This window comes from Sardina pilchardus, chromosome 5 (genome assembly GCF_963854185.1).
Source record: "Sardina pilchardus chromosome 5, fSarPil1.1, whole genome shotgun sequence".
Taxonomy (NCBI): Eukaryota; Metazoa; Chordata; class Actinopteri; order Clupeiformes; family Clupeidae; genus Sardina; species Sardina pilchardus.
The window spans coordinates 21,138,890-21,154,255 of NC_084998.1; the positions used below are offsets into that span (position 1 = coordinate 21,138,890).

General features: G+C 42.6%; 4 protein-coding genes across 7 annotated transcripts in view; all 4 read left to right on the forward strand.

Moving 5' to 3' along the window:
* LOC134080450 (protocadherin beta-16-like) overlaps positions 1-15,366 on the forward strand; it is a 148,224-nt gene that overhangs the window by 68,028 nt on the left and 64,830 nt on the right. The gene's annotated exons all lie outside the window — the stretch shown is intronic.
* Positions 481-6,556, forward strand: LOC134079707 (protocadherin gamma-A8-like). Its single transcript, XM_062535786.1, has 5 exons — positions 481-852; positions 2,125-2,892; positions 4,465-4,565; positions 5,265-6,144; positions 6,539-6,556. The coding sequence occupies exons 1-5, from the start codon at positions 481-483 to the stop codon at positions 6,554-6,556; spliced, it is 2,139 nt and encodes a 712-aa protein (XP_062391770.1).
* Positions 6,907-9,321, forward strand: LOC134079708 (protocadherin gamma-A6-like). The gene is made up of 2 exons (XM_062535787.1): positions 6,907-7,256; positions 8,544-9,321. Exons 1-2 carry the CDS (start codon positions 6,907-6,909, stop codon positions 9,319-9,321), a joined length of 1,128 nt encoding a protein of 375 aa, XP_062391771.1.
* LOC134079709 (protocadherin gamma-A10-like) lies at positions 12,800-15,160 on the forward strand. Its single transcript, XM_062535788.1, has one exon. The coding sequence runs from the start codon at positions 12,800-12,802 to the stop codon at positions 15,158-15,160; it is 2,361 nt and encodes a 786-aa protein (XP_062391772.1).

Sequence of the window (15,366 nt, forward strand, 5' to 3'; positions counted from 1 at the left end):
CATTTTAGTATACAGTCTCCTATTACTCATTTGCTGCATGCTGTAGCTGTCAATCTTAAACATTGTGAAAGTATCGCCTGGCTGATCAATACTGCTTTTCTTGTGATGCTGTTGAATCACATGTATAAGCTACATATTTAATTCTACTTTCAAACAACAAAAAGCGATCTGTTGTGATTCTTTCATTTGGTCTGTAAGGGCCGCTGTTGGCTCGGTGAATGCGATTTCCGGTTGGAAGATAAAACGCCTCCTCCATCCTGAGATGATGTCTGCAGACAAACGCTCACGCACACATCTCCGTATTTATAAGTAGGCATCTTCTCCTGTATGTGACGATCCGAGAGAATGGGAACTATTTGTGCTGGCTTTCTTAATTAATAATCGACTCTACGACTGTACTACTGCGGACATTGATTTGCTACCATGCTTAGTGTGTGCGTTTGGGTTCCATTTAATCTGATCCATGCAGGGATGTACAGAATGGATATCAAGGCTGTGTGCGGCGGTAATATCTGGAAACACATTTCGTTGTTGCTACTGTTGTACATCTCAGTTGCTACTGGACAAGTACGATATTCTATTCCAGAGGAGATGAGCAAGGGTTCGGTTGTTGGACATATTGCGGAGGATTTGGGCATCGACTTGAAACGGCTTCGCAGCGGCCGGGCCCGCATAGTAGCCGGGGACAACAGCCCTTATGTTGAGCTGAACACAGACAAAGGGACGCTGGTGGTGAGTGAGAGGATAGACCGGGAGCTCCTCTGTAAACAGATTTCTCCCTGCAGTTTCAACTTCGAAATGATATTAGAGAATCCAATCCAATTGTATGAAGTGACTATAGAAATGTTGGATGTTAACGACCATTCTCCGACATTCCCAAGAGAGGAAATAGCTATTGAGATAAGTGAGGGCTCTCTCCCAGGAGCACGTTTCTTATTAGACAGGGCATACGATCCTGATGTCGGAGTAAATGCTATACAGGGCTATACTCTAAAACCCGGAGACAATTTCATTTTAAAACATGAAAACCGACCAGATAGGAATAAATTCATTGAACTCATTCTTCAATCTCCTGTCGATCGCGAGAGTAAGGAGGAACTCTCGCTCATTTTAACAGCGAGTGATGGTGGCAAACCGCCAAAAACAGGACAGATGAGGATCAAAATTAAAGTCTTGGATATAAACGATAATGCCCCACGGTTCTCAAAAGAGATCTATAGAGCCTCTATCCCCGAAAATGCACCAGTGGGCAAACTAGTCACAACCGTAAGTGCGTCAGATGCCGATAAAGGCGTCAATGGAGAGGTCTTGTATTCACTAAGACAAGTGGATGACAGTGAGATTGGCCTTTTTATGATTGATGAACATTCAGGAGAAATCACAGTTTCAGGAGATATAGATTTTGAGAAAATGAAAAAGTTTGATTTGAATGTCGAAGTCAAAGATCATGGTGGCCTTACTGACTCTTGTGTTGTCATAATTGATGTCATAGACGTGAATGACAATACTCCTGTTATATCTCTGACGTCATTCACAAATCCAGTTCCTGAAAATGCCCCTGTTGGAACAACAGTGGCAGTAATTAGTGTAAAAGACGCAGATTCAGGAGTAAATGGTCAGGTCAGTTGCACTATCAATAAACACATTCCATTTGTCATAAAATTGTCTCTCAGGAATTACTACACGTTATTGACAGATGAGAGTTTAGATAGAGAAATCACACCTGAATACAATATTACAATTACGATAACAGACGAGGGGTCGCCACCTCTGTCTAGTACAAAGACAATTAATCTAAAGATTTCTGACGTTAATGACAACAGGCCTATTTTTGATAGTGTTTTGTATACTGCTAGTGTAGACGAAAATATCTCGCCAGGCGTGTCTATATTTACAATCAGGGCTGAAGATGCAGACTGCTGTCAAAACTCGCGTGTGACATATTTGCTGGATGAGACGCAGATAAACGGAGCTCTGGCGTCATCATTGGTCTCCATCAATGCTGAAACAGGAGTCCTTTACGCAGCGCGCTCCTTTGATTATGAGCAGCTTCGGGGATTTCAAATCACTGTGCGAGCTCAGGATGGTGGCTCACCGCCATTAAACGGAAACACCACAGTACAGATTGTAATACAGGACCAGAATGACAATGCGCCCCAAGTGCTCTACCCAGTACAGACAGGTGGTTCTGTTGTGGCTGAAATGGTGCCTAGATCAGCTGATATTGGCTATCTAGTGACCAAAGTCGTGGCTGTCGATGTGGACTCTGGACAGAATGCCTGGCTCTCATATAAATTACAAAAAGCTGCGGACAGGCCGCTCTTTGAAGTTGGGGTTCACAATGGAGAGATCAGAACTGTGCGACAGGTGACTGATAAAGATGCTGTGAAACAGAAACTCACTGTTGTAGTGGAGGACAACGGACAGCCCTCTCGCTCAGCAATAGTGAATGTGAACGTGGCGGTGGCTGACAGCTTTCCTGAAATACTCTCGGAATTCACAGACTTTACGCGCGACAAGGATTACAACGATAACTTGACTTTTTATTTAGTCTTGGCACTGGCTGTTGTATCCTTCCTCTTTATTGCATGTCTAGTCGCCATAATCTCAGTCAAGATCTACAGGTGGAGACAGTCTCGCTTTTTATATCAGTCTAAACTTCCCGTTATCCCGTACTATCCACCTAATTACGCAGACGCTGGAGGAACAGGTACTCTGAAACAGGTCTACAACTATGAGGTGTGCATGACGACAGATTCCAGGAAGAGTGACGGAACGTTTGTCAGACCTTGTAGTCAGAACGTTTTAATAATGGACCCAGTTTCAACACAGACAATGCAACGAATGCGGAATAAAGAAATGTTAATGGACGATTTTGATTCACTGGATCAGGTGAGCAGTAAGCTTTGTAGCTGCATGTGATTTACATTGTGTAACCCCCCTACTTTTGTTGTGTTCTAATCCCACCTTGATTAATTTTTATTGTGACGTATTTGTATTTTCACCAGTCTCCAGAGCACCTTTGGTCCTTTTTGGGGTCGCCATATTCCTTTACGCACAACAAAAATCACACTGATGATCTGACTTTTTATTTATCTTAGCTTTGGCTTTATCCTTTCTCTTATTTCGTCTGTAGTTGCCATCATTTCAGTAAAAATCTACTGATGTTTTATCAGTCAAGCCATACTACCCGCCACAGCATGGAGACACTGCAGGCACTGGGACTTTACAGTGCGTGGGACTTTACAAAGTCTGTACTTCACATAGAAAAGTTCCATTTTGATTACAGGCCTACTTAAAACGGAAGAGAGAGAGAGAGAGAGAGAGAGAGAGAGAGAGAGAGAGAGAGAGATACAGCATGATCAAAATGAATGATGTGTTTTCACTATGATGCATGCCTGCGTTAGTATCTTTTTTCTTCGATATATCTGCTCTTGTGAAATTATATTTTCAATGAAGCCTGCATATTTTGCAGTTCTATATTTTAACTCACAGGGTCGCTGTTGGTCATAGAGTTTTCAAGTTATCCTTATTATCTCAGAGAATAGAAAAGGGGGATGTACCGATAACGCACACTCGCACGTCGCACGTCGGTACGACTGCGACTACAGTGGCATCGATTATTTTCATTCGCGTGTTTGTTTCATATTTCTCACGAAATGTGTTTGTAAGATTTGTAGAAACCTTCCGGAATATACTTTTTTCCTCGCATTAGGCCTATGCTACGAGGCAGGACGGCAAAGAGCGCGGAGAATGTCGTGCATAACAATGGTGTGGCAAGTACTCTCGATCTCTTTCTTCGTATGCGGTATACACGGACAAGTCACTTACTCTATTCCCGAGGAAATGTCGAAAGGCTCTTTAGTTGGGAGTATTACTCAAGATCTGGGATTGGAACTGAAGAGACTGAGGTCAGGAAAGGCGCGTATATACACTGGGGATGGAACAGAATATATCGGTCTGGATAAAGAAAGAGGGGCGCTTTTCATCAAGGAGAAAATGGATCGGGAGGTGCTTTGTGGAAAGACAACACCTTGTGCTTTACATCTGCAAGTAATTCTCGAAAATCCCATGGAATTGTATAGAATCACGATTGAAATCACGGATATAAATGACAATGCCCCTAGCTTCAAGAAAAATGAGATGAAATTCGAAATTAGTGAATCCGCTATGACTGGAGCTGTATTTATGTTAGAGAAAGCCGTGGATCGTGACGTCGGAAGCAATGGCTTACTGACCTATTCGCTGAAACCAACTGATAATTTCGCCTTAAAATTGAACAGTCATGCAGATGGAAGTAAAAATGTTGAAATGATTCTTCAAAAACCTCTTGATAGAGAGAAACATGAGCGGTTGTCTTTACTATTGACAGCTAAGGACGGTGGCGAGCCACAAATGTCAGGTACAGTGCAGATACACGTAACTGTTCTGGATGTTAATGATAATGCCCCTGTGTTTACACAGAAAATATATAAAACAACCCTGACAGAAAATGCTTTAAGAGGCACTAAGCTTGTCACTGTGTCCGCGACCGACGCAGACGACGGATCAAACAGTGTGATTAGGTATTACATGTCACATACAATGGAGGGGTTGACTGATTTATTCAGTATAGACCCACAAAGTGGAGACATTACCGTTGATGCCGTGGTTGATTATGAAATTTCAAGCCGTTATGAATTGGATGTGCAAGCAAAAGACCAGGGAGGCCTCTCTGATTCTTGTAAAGTAATAATTGACATGATTGACGTTAATGATAACAAACCAACAATTAGCATCATCTCTATGTCCAGTTCGATTTCTGAAGAATCAAAGACTGGAACAGTGATTGCAATGATGAATGTAAACGACAAGGACTCAGGCAAGAATGGCCAAGTAAAATGTAATATTGAAGACAGTATCCCCTTCACAATGAGATCTCCATCAAACAACTTTTTCAGTCTCCTTACCCATAGTGACCTGGATAGAGAGAAAACATCTGAGTATAACATAACTATTATTTGTTCAGATGAAGGAGCGCTTCCGTTATCCAGCAATGTTACTCTCCGCTTACAGATTTCAGATGTAAATGATAACGCACCTATGTTTGAGAAAGATCATTATGAGGCCTTTGTGGTAGAAAATAACTCGCCTGGTTTAGCTGTATTTACAGTAAAGGCCAAAGATGCTGACTGGAATCAGAATGCTCGTGTTAATTACATACTCGAGGAGAGCTCCGTTAGTGGTGTGCCGGTCTCCTCATACGTGTCTGTGCATGCCGACAGCGGCGTCATCCATGCCATACGGTCTTTTGATTATGAACAAATGAAGAATTTCCAGTTTACAATAAAGGCGCAAGACGGGGGCTCTCCACCTCTAAGCAGTAACGTGACTGTGCAGATTATCATACAGGATCAGAATGACAACGCGCCACAGGTTCTCTATCCAGTGCAGACAAGCAGCTCGGTCGTAGCTGAAATTGTGCCTCGTTCAGCAGATATTGGCTATTTGGTCACTAAAGTGGTGGCTGTTGATGTGGACTCTGGGCAGAATGCCTGGCTCTCATATAAGCTGCATAAACCTGCAGACAGGCCGCTGTTTGAAGTGGGCGCACAGAATGGAGAGATCAGAACTGTGCGCCAGGTGACTGATAAAGATGCTGTGAAGCAGAAACTCACTGTTGTAGTGGAGGACAACGGACAGCCCTCTCGCTCAGCTACAGTGAATGTGAACGTGGCAGTGGCGGACAGCTTTCCTGAAATGCTCTCAGAATTCACAGACTTTACGCGCGAAAAGACTCATAATGAAGATTTGACCTTTTATTTAGTTTTGGCTCTGGCCGTGGTGTCCTTTCTGTTCATCGCGTGTCTAGTTGCCATAATCTCAGTAAAGATCTACAGATGGAGACAGGCTCGCCTCTATCAATCAAATCTTCCTGTCATTCCTTATTACCCGCCTCATTACACAGACACTGGAGGAACAGGGACGTTAAAGCACATGTACAATTATGAGGTGTGCATGACGACTGACTCCAGGAAAAGTGATGGAACTTTTCTAAGACCCACTAGTCAGAACGTGTTAATAATGGACCCAAATGCCAGTGAAACCATGAAGCGAATACAGAAAGAACAGCTTTTCTTAGATGATTTAAATTCTCCGGATCAGGTGAGGTCATTGGTTTCCTTTTGATACATTTGACATTTTTATGTAATCTATGACACAGTTTTCCTGTTGACCTTTTGATTTACTGGCCATTTATTTTAGATGCTTGAATCCTGTGTCTCTTTTTTATTTTCTCTGTCTTTCTCTCTTTCATCCTACTTTCTGTCGGTATCATTTGTCAGATTTGAAGCGTTTGCGTTTGGTTTCAGCACCATGGGTGGTGGACAGCGACATCCGTTGTGGCCTCTTTTAAAGGGCTTAGTTCATGTTTCTACTCCTTCCGCACTAACTATTTGCCATTAATAACTTTCAAATGACCATATACTATAATGTGAGAACTTAGTGTGCCTTTTTAAAGAAACAAATGATAAAATATCTCTCTTCTGCTCTACCTCAGGCTGAAAATGGGATTTAACACCTGGACTTCGTAAAGTTACATTTTAGCCTACCTGTACCTAAATACCCCTATGTTTGATTCATTTAGTGCAAAGTTGTAGAAGGTAGTTGCGCTTCTGTTATCGGTCTGTAAGTGCCGCTGTTGGTTAAGCGGAAGACAGATGAAGGTCTTGTTATTTGAAGAAAAAAAATCATTCTGCTATTCTCGGAGAGACAGAGCAGCACTCTGCTAGCGCCTTGGTGCTAAACATGGATGGATTTGTGGATGACCGCTGTCGTATCGAAGACCTCTAATTGGATTTCGCTTATTGTCTGCATTGGGGATACACATACTCTGCATTGGGGATAGAATTTCGATTATTCTCAAACATGGCAGCCAAACGTCTACGCAACTTCTTTTTCAGAAGCGTGTGTGTGACAGTCAGCCTTCTATGCTGTTTTTGCCTTGTGAGGGCACAAGTGCGGTATTCCATTCCGGAGGAGATGGTGAAAGGTTCTTTAGTAGGAAATGTCGCAGATGACTTGGGTATCGACATGAAAAGACTTCGGAGCGGTCGAGCTCGTATTGTAGCCGGAGACAACAGTCCTTATGTAGAGCTGAATACAGACAAAGGGACGCTGACGGTGAGTGAGAGGATAGACCGGGAGCTTCTGTGTAAGCACATATCTCCGTGTAGTTTTAGTTTCGAAATTATCTTAGAAAATCCTATCCAGCTGTATGAAATATTAATAGAAATTTTGGATATCAATGATCACGCCCCGACATTTCCGAAGGACGATATCACTATTGAAATCATGGAGAATGCAATCCCAGGAGCGCGCTTTCCACTAGACAGCGCGTATGACCCTGATGTCGGAGATAATACTATTCAGAGTTACAGTCTAAGACCAATTGATAATTTCATACTGAAACACGAAACCCGTTCAGACGGGAATAAGTACATTGAGATGATGCTACAGTCCCCTGTAGACAGGGAAAAGACTGAGGAATTATCTCTAACATTAACTGCGAATGACGGTGGTAACCCATCCAAGTCTGGAGTGATGAAGATAAACATTAAGGTGCTAGATGTCAATGATAATGCTCCGGTATTCACAAAAAAGTTGTACAGGGCATCTGTCGCAGAAAATTCCCCTAAAGGAAGCCCTGTCATTACGCTGAGTGCCACAGACGCCGATAAAGGTGTCAATGGCGAGGTGATATATGCATTTCGGCACGTATCAGAAAGCGAACGTGGGCTGTTTGAAATAGATGAGAAGTCAGGAGACGTGACAGTAGCTGGGGTTATTGACTATGAAAAGGCTAAAAAGTACGAGATAAACATAGAGGCCAAAGATAATGGCGGTTACACTGATTCGTGTGTTTTGATTATAGACATAGTCGATGTCAATGACAACTTTCCAGTGATATCATTAACATCCTTCTCGAATGTTGTCTCCGAAGATGCCCCCATTGGCACAACTGTGGCTGTTGTAAATGTTAAAGACTTAGATTCGGCTGAGAATGGACAGGTCAGGTGCCAAATAAACAGAAATATTCCTTTTAGCATCAAATCCTCTCTAAAGAACTATTACACTGTACTAACGGATGAGATGCTGGATAGGGAGCTGTTATCCGAATATAACATTACTATCACAGCCACAGATGAGGGATCGCCACCTCTTTCAACGAATAAAACCATCCAGTTGCGCATAGCTGACATAAATGACAATCTGCCTGTTTTTGAACAGACGAGTTACCTTTCGCATATACCGGAGAATAACTCACCAGGAGTGTCTATATTTACAGTCAGAGCCACAGACGCAGATTGTTGCCAAAACTCTCGTGTTTCCTACATACTTCAGGAGACACAGATTAACGGAGCTCTGGCGTCATCATTAGTCTCCATCAATGCTGAGACGGGAGTCATTTACGCAGCGCGCTCCTTTGATTATGAGCAGCTTCGTCAATTTAGGATACATGTTAGAGCTCAGGACGGCGGATCACCGCCGCTATCTGGCAATGCCACTGTTCAAATTCTAATACAAGATCAGAATGATAATGCGCCTCAGGTGCTCTATCCTGTACAGACTGGTAGTTCTTTGGTGGCTGAAATGGTGCCTAGATCAGCAGATGTCGGCTATCTGGTCACTAAAGTGGTGGCTGTCGATGTGGACTCTGGACAGAATGCCTGGCTCTCATATAAACTGCCAAAAGCACTGGAGAGGCCGCTGTTTGAAGTTGGGCTTCACAATGGAGAGATCAGAACTGTGCGCCAGGTGACTGATAAAGATGCTGTGAAACAGAAACTCACTGTTGTAGTGGAGGACAACGGACAGCCCTCTCGCTCAGCTACAGTCAATGTGAACCTGGCAGTGGCGGACAGCTTTCCTGAAATACTCTCCGAATTTACTGACTTTACGCACAAGGATTATAATGGAGATTTGACCTTTTATTTAGTTTTGGCTCTAGCCGTGGTGTCCTTTCTCTTCATTGCGTGTTTAGTTGCCATAATATCAGTGAAGATCTACAGGTGGAGACAATCGCGCGTTCTGTATCATTCCAATCTGCCAGTTATTCCATATTATCCACCTCATTACGCAGACACCACAGGCACTGGAACTTTGAAACAGGTGTACAATTATGAGGTGTGCATGACGACAGACTCCAGGAAAAGTGACCTGAAGTGTAGACCTAGTAGCCAAAGTGTCATTAGTTTTGATCCCAGCGGAACTCTGACACTTCCCCACATTCAGAGGAGGGAGGACAGTGAGGAGTTTCCACCTCAGGTGAGATATCATTGACCACTTAAATGCACTGTGATATCTATTAGCCTGTTGCATAAATTATGCTATTATGCTCTATTGCATCAGTTTGTCTGTCGTCCTATTTCGATAGAAGTTTTAATATAATGTATATAAACATATATGTATGGTCAACTGGAAGCTGCAATGTAAGAAAATAAACTCTAAGGGCCGCTGTTGAACAGCAATACACTATTTTGGACACTTGAACAACAGTCACTCCCCATCGGCACCTACCTCCATCTTTAGGCATATCAACTTTGTATGCAAAAGCGTTAAGACTGTTTTGCTCTCATGTGCATTTGGGGAAGTATGCACATTTAGTTTCGTGTTTATACTAAACGTTTTTGGCTGTTTTTCCACAATCATGGGTGACGGATATTATGTCGAGCTGAGAAAAGGCGGAATTAGACTCTATTCGTGGCCACTGAAGCTCATTGTTTTGTACATTACCGTGGTTGGCATTAATGGACAAGTCCGCTATTCTATCCCAGAAGAACTTCCGAAGGGATCTGTTGTGGGAAATATCGTACATGATTTGGGTCTGGATATCAAAAGATTGAAAACTGGTCGTGCACGGATCTTTACAGAGGACAGTCGTGAGTACGTAGCATTGAACAATGACCGAGGCACTCTCATTGTGAGGGAAAAGATTGACCGAGAGGAAATGTGTGGCCAAACAGCTCCATGCTCTTTACATTTTCAAATAATTCTCGAAAATCCCGTTGAACTGCATCGTATTGACGTCGAAATCTTAGATATTAACGATAACGCTCCATTATTTCCAGATGCAATAGTAAAATTAGAGATAAGCGAGGTGTCTATCATAGGGACTCGCTTTTCTTTGGAAAACGCGGTAGACCCTGATGTTGGAATTAATTCCATTCAGTCATATTCTCTTTTACCTAGCGATCATTTTAAACTTAAGCAGCATTCACACTCAGACGGTAGTAAATATCTGGAAATGGTTCTCCAAACGACACTTGATAGGGAAACTAAAGAAGAGCATGTTCTAATACTGACCGCTGTAGACGGAGGCTCTCCCAGCAGAACAGGGACAGTAAAAATACACATCGATGTATTAGATGTGAATGACAATGCGCCAATGTTTAATTCTCGGGTTTTTAAAGCGTCTATACCGGAAGACTCTTCTAAAGGCACAGTCGTTTTGACAGTTAGTGCCTCTGATGCAGATTCTGGACTGAATGGAGAAGTGTCTTATTCATTCTCATATTCCACTGATAATATGGCGGATGTGTTTGAAATGGACAGTACTACTGGTGATATCAAGGTGATTGGGAATCTAGACTATGAAAGCAACAAACAGTACAAAATAACTGTGAAAGCAATTGATCACGGGCGTTTAAGTGACACAGCCAAAGTGTTGATTGATGTGCTGGACGTGAATGATAATGCCCCTGTCATCACTGTTATGACATTTTCAGACCACATACCTGAAAATGCCCTCCCGAATACAGTGGTAGCAATGTTAAACGTTAAGGATTCCGACTCAGACAAAAATGGTGATGTGCGCCTTTATGTTGACAAAGATTTGCCTTTCAAAATCAAGTCTTCATCTTCTAATATTTTTAGTCTGGTCACTGATCAGAACCTGGATCGCGAAAGGATTCCTCAGTACAATATAACACTAACAGCAACTGATCAAGGATCTCCTTCATATTCGACAAATAAAACTCTTATATTGAAAGTATCGGACATTAACGACAATGCACCTGTCTTTGAGTCAGAAAGTTACACTGCCTATGTCATGGAGAACAATTCGCCGGGCCTGTCTGTGTTCTCTGTGGCGGCCAGTGATAAAGACGCAGGGCAGAATGCTCGAATATCCTATTATCTGGAGGAGGCCCAAAGAAACAGTGATCTAATTTCTACATATGTATCAATCAATTCAGAGAGCGGTGTCATCCACGCAGTGCGTGCTTTTGATTTTGAGCAAATTAAAGAATTACGCATTCAAGTCAAAGCGTTGGATGGTGGCTCCCCGCCTCTCAGCAGCAATGCCACCGTAACTATTTTCATTACAGATCAGAATGACAACGGACCTCAGATTCTGTATCCCGTTCAGACCGGTGGGTCGGTAGTAGCTGAAATGGTGCCTCGTTCAGCAGATGTTGGCTATCTGGTCAGTAAAGTGGTAGCCGTTGATGTGGACTCTGGACAGAATGCCTGGCTCTCATATAAACTACATAAACCTGCAGACAGGCCGCTGTTTGAAGTGGGCGCACAGAACGGAGAGATCAGAACTGTGCGCCAGGTGACTGATAAAGATGCTGTGAAACAGAAACTCACTGTTGTAGTGGAGGACAACGGACAGCCCTCTCGCTCAGCTACAGTCAATGTGAACGTGGCAGTGGCGGACAGCTTTCCTGACGTGCTTTCTGAATTCTCTGACTTTACGCATGAAAAGGATTACAATGACAAGTTGACTTTTTATTTAATTTTGGCACTTATTGTGGTGTCCCTCCTTTTCATGTTTTCTGTTATTGCAATCATATCTGTCAAAATCTATAGATGGAGACAGAGGAAGTTGTATTATAAGTCGGCCAATAATCTCCCCGTGATTCCATATTACCCAACAATGTACTCTGACGGAACTTTACAGCACGTGTACAACTACGAGGTTTGCGGGACCACTGATTCGAGGATGAGTGACGTAAAACACATCAGACCGTACAGCCAAAACACGTTGGTGAGCCTGAGTCGGCCGGGGACCGTGCAGAGACAAAAGATGCAACCGCAGGATGCAGATTTCTCCACAGAGGTGAGATATTTGGATAAAAATGGAATTTCAATCAATACACATAGGCCTAATATATGTTTCCATAGATGTTATTTTGTGGCATTACAAATACACCGACCAATCATGTTATAGTTGCTGACACCAAGATACTTGTGCACACGTCTATCATTGTAGCCAGCCATTGTGGGCTTCACAAGAGCATGCATTATTTGCTGATTACAATAACATATTGATCATGGTTGATTTTCGTATATAACAGTTTAATATATTATCCACATTTTCATGATGAGATTCATTACATTTCTTCATTAGTATTTACTCATTACAGACTCTTTGTAAAAAAATGGCATTTCTTCATAATATTGCAGAACATGATCTATTCGAACCATTAGGCCTAGTTGAAATGTAATTCGTTTTTTGAACCCTAAGTGCCGCTGTTGATTGCGTGTACTTGGCTACCCTCTGTTCCTCCCATCATGTATAAACAGTAAAAAAGGTTCGGCCCAAATCACAGTGCTTGCAGTTATCGTGTCAGCTATATCTTTTAAATGCTGTCGCGAAGCCTTTGGGTAATTTAAATACCGGTAGTCTTATCCTTTTTTAACAACATACGGAATATTTCGGCTCTTTGTTAGTTTAATAGCATATTTTCCTTGGACCAATATCACGATGAAGAAGGGGATCTGTCGTCAGAGATGGACATTATCGCTCTTGTGGATGTTGATATCGCTTGCGGTTTTTGCAATGGGACAAATCCGTTATTCAATACCTGAGGAAATGGCAAAGGGATCCATTGTTGGAAATATTGCGAACGATCTTGGGATTGAACTGAAGCGGCTTGCGTCCGGAAGGGCTCGAGTGTTCACATCGGATGGCAGTGAGTACGTTGGGCTAGATAGAGAGAAAGGACAGCTTGTAGTAAAACAAAGAATGGACCGCGAGCAGCTCTGTGGAGAGGTAGCCGCTTGTAGTCTGAGTTTTGAAGTGGTTCTTGAAAATCCCATGGAGCTTTATAGTATTAACATTGACATACAGGATGTTAACGACAACAGTCCTGTTTTCCTAAAGAATGAAATTGAACAACATATCAGCGAATCCGCCCTTCCCGGAGCGCGTTTCTCCTTGGGAGGCGCAATTGATCCCGACGTGGGGTTAAACACTTTGCAGAAATACGTTTTGCACCCCACAGAACATTTTAATTTGAATGTACAGAGCAGTTCAGATGGTAGCAAAAATGTCGAAATGGTCCTCAAAACGCCGCTGGATAGAGAGAGTAAGGAACATCATTACCTTACTCTAACCGCTATCGATGGAGGCAACCCACAAAAATCTGGGACAGTAAAAATCCACATTTCTGTTCTTGATAATAATGATAACGCACCTGTATTCAACCAAGCGGTATATAAAACCTCTGTCCTCGAGAACTCAGCAGTATCAACGCTGGTGACAACAGTTACGGCGACTGACGCAGATGAAGGGACAAATGCTAATATACAGTATTATTTTGAACACGCTCCAGCCAGCGTCATGGCTTTGTTTGCTATTGACTCGGAAACTGGTCAAATAAAGGTTGCAGGACCCATTGATTATGAAAAGCACAAGCAATTTAAGATAAAAGTAATCGCTAAAGACAACGGTGGTTTATCAGACTCATGTGAAGTCATTATTGATGTCACTGATGTAAACGATAATATTCCGCGAATTACCGTCATGTCTTTTTCTAGTGCTTTACCTGAAAATGCAGCACTCGGAACAGTTGTTGGTATGATTAATGTCCAAGACCTGGACTCCGTTGATAATGGAAAAGTCACATGTTCAATTGACCGCAATTCGCCATTCAAAATAGTGCCATCGTTAGCAAGCTATTACAACCTAGTGACCGATTCAGCACTGGACAGAGAACACATACCCGAATACAACATCACCGTGACCGCAGTAGACGGGGGCAACCCATCCCTTTCCAGTAGAGAGACTCTGAATGTAAAGATATCAGACATTAATGACAATGTTCCGCTGTTTGAACAGGAAATGTATGATATACATGTAATTGAAAACAACTCTCCATCTTTGTCTATATTCTCGGTAAAAGCTAAGGACGCAGATTGGGGCCCAAATGCACGAATATCTTATTTTCTCGACGATGGGAGTTTAAATGGGACACCCCTGGCATCATTTATTTCTATAAATACAGACACTGGCGTGATCTACGCCATGAAGCCTTTTGATTATGAACAGATGAAGTCTCTGAAAATAAGAATCAAAGCACAGGATGGAGGCACTCCCCCTCTGAGCACCAATGCAACACTGAACATCTTTGTGCAAGATCAGAATGATAACACACCACAAATACTCTATCCAGTGCAGACCGGTGGCTCTGTGGTGGCAGAAATGGTTCCACGGTCAGCTGATATTGGCTATCTGGTCACCAAAGTGGTGGCTGTTGATGGGGACTCTGGACAGAATGCCTGGCTCTCATATAAACTACATAAACCTGCAGACAGGCCGCTGTTTGAAGTGGGCGCACAGAATGGAGAGATCAGAACTGTGCGCCAGGTGACTGATAAAGATGCTGTGAAACAGAAACTCACTGTTGTAGTGGAGGACAACGGACAGCCCTCTCGCTCAGCTACAGTCAATGTGAACGTGGCGGTGGCAGACAGCTTTCCTGAAATACTCTCAGAATTCACAGACTTTACGCACGACAAGGACTACAATAACAGCTTGACTTTCTATTTAATATTAGCTCTGATTGTAGTTTCATTGCTTTTCATTTTCTCTGTCATTGCAATCATATCAGTGAAAATCTACAGATGGAGACAGAGAAAGCTATATTATAAATCGGCCAACAATCTCCCAGTTATCCCCTATTACCCCACAATGTGCTCTGATGGAACAATGCAGCACGTGTATAACTACGAAGTGTGCGGAACCATGGATTCGAGGATGAGTGACGTGAAACCTAGGCCATACAGCCAGAGCACCCTGGTGAGCCTGAGTCGGCCAGGGACAGTGCAGAGACAAAAGCTGGATGCTGAACTCTCTTTAGAGGTGAGAATGCGCGAAAATACACAAGTTTGAACTGGGCCTTCTGTAGGCAAGTGTTAACTCTTAATTACCTTTGCAGTGTTCAGATTGTGTTTACCTTTTGACCTGAGACGCTTTTAAACACATATAGCCTACCACTTCAGCAAATCCTTTGGCAAAATAGTTGTGTTCTGTTTCTTAACTGTTTATAATAAATTGCTTTTCTTAATAATAATATGAATGACAGAATATGACATATT

Excerpts from the sequence above, each read along its gene's own strand:
- LOC134079707 (XM_062535786.1), top strand. The coding sequence starts at position 481 with ATGGATATCAAGGCTGTGTGCGGCGGTAATATCTGGAAACACATTTCG. Across the intron at positions 853-2,124 it reads TGACTATAGAAATGTTGGAT|ATTGTAATACAGGACCAGAA; the intron begins GTTAACGACCAT and ends ACCACAGTACAG. Across the intron at positions 4,566-5,264 it reads GGATCAAACAGTGTGATTAG|CGGCGTCATCCATGCCATAC; the intron begins GTATTACATGTC and ends GCATGCCGACAG.
- LOC134079708 (XM_062535787.1), top strand. The coding sequence starts at position 6,907 with ATGGCAGCCAAACGTCTACGCAACTTCTTTTTCAGAAGCGTGTGTGTG. Across the intron at positions 7,257-8,543 it reads GAAAATCCTATCCAGCTGTA|CACTGTTCAAATTCTAATAC; the intron begins TGAAATATTAAT and ends ATCTGGCAATGC.
- LOC134079709 (XM_062535788.1), top strand. The coding sequence starts at position 12,800 with ATGTTGATATCGCTTGCGGTTTTTGCAATGGGACAAATCCGTTATTCA.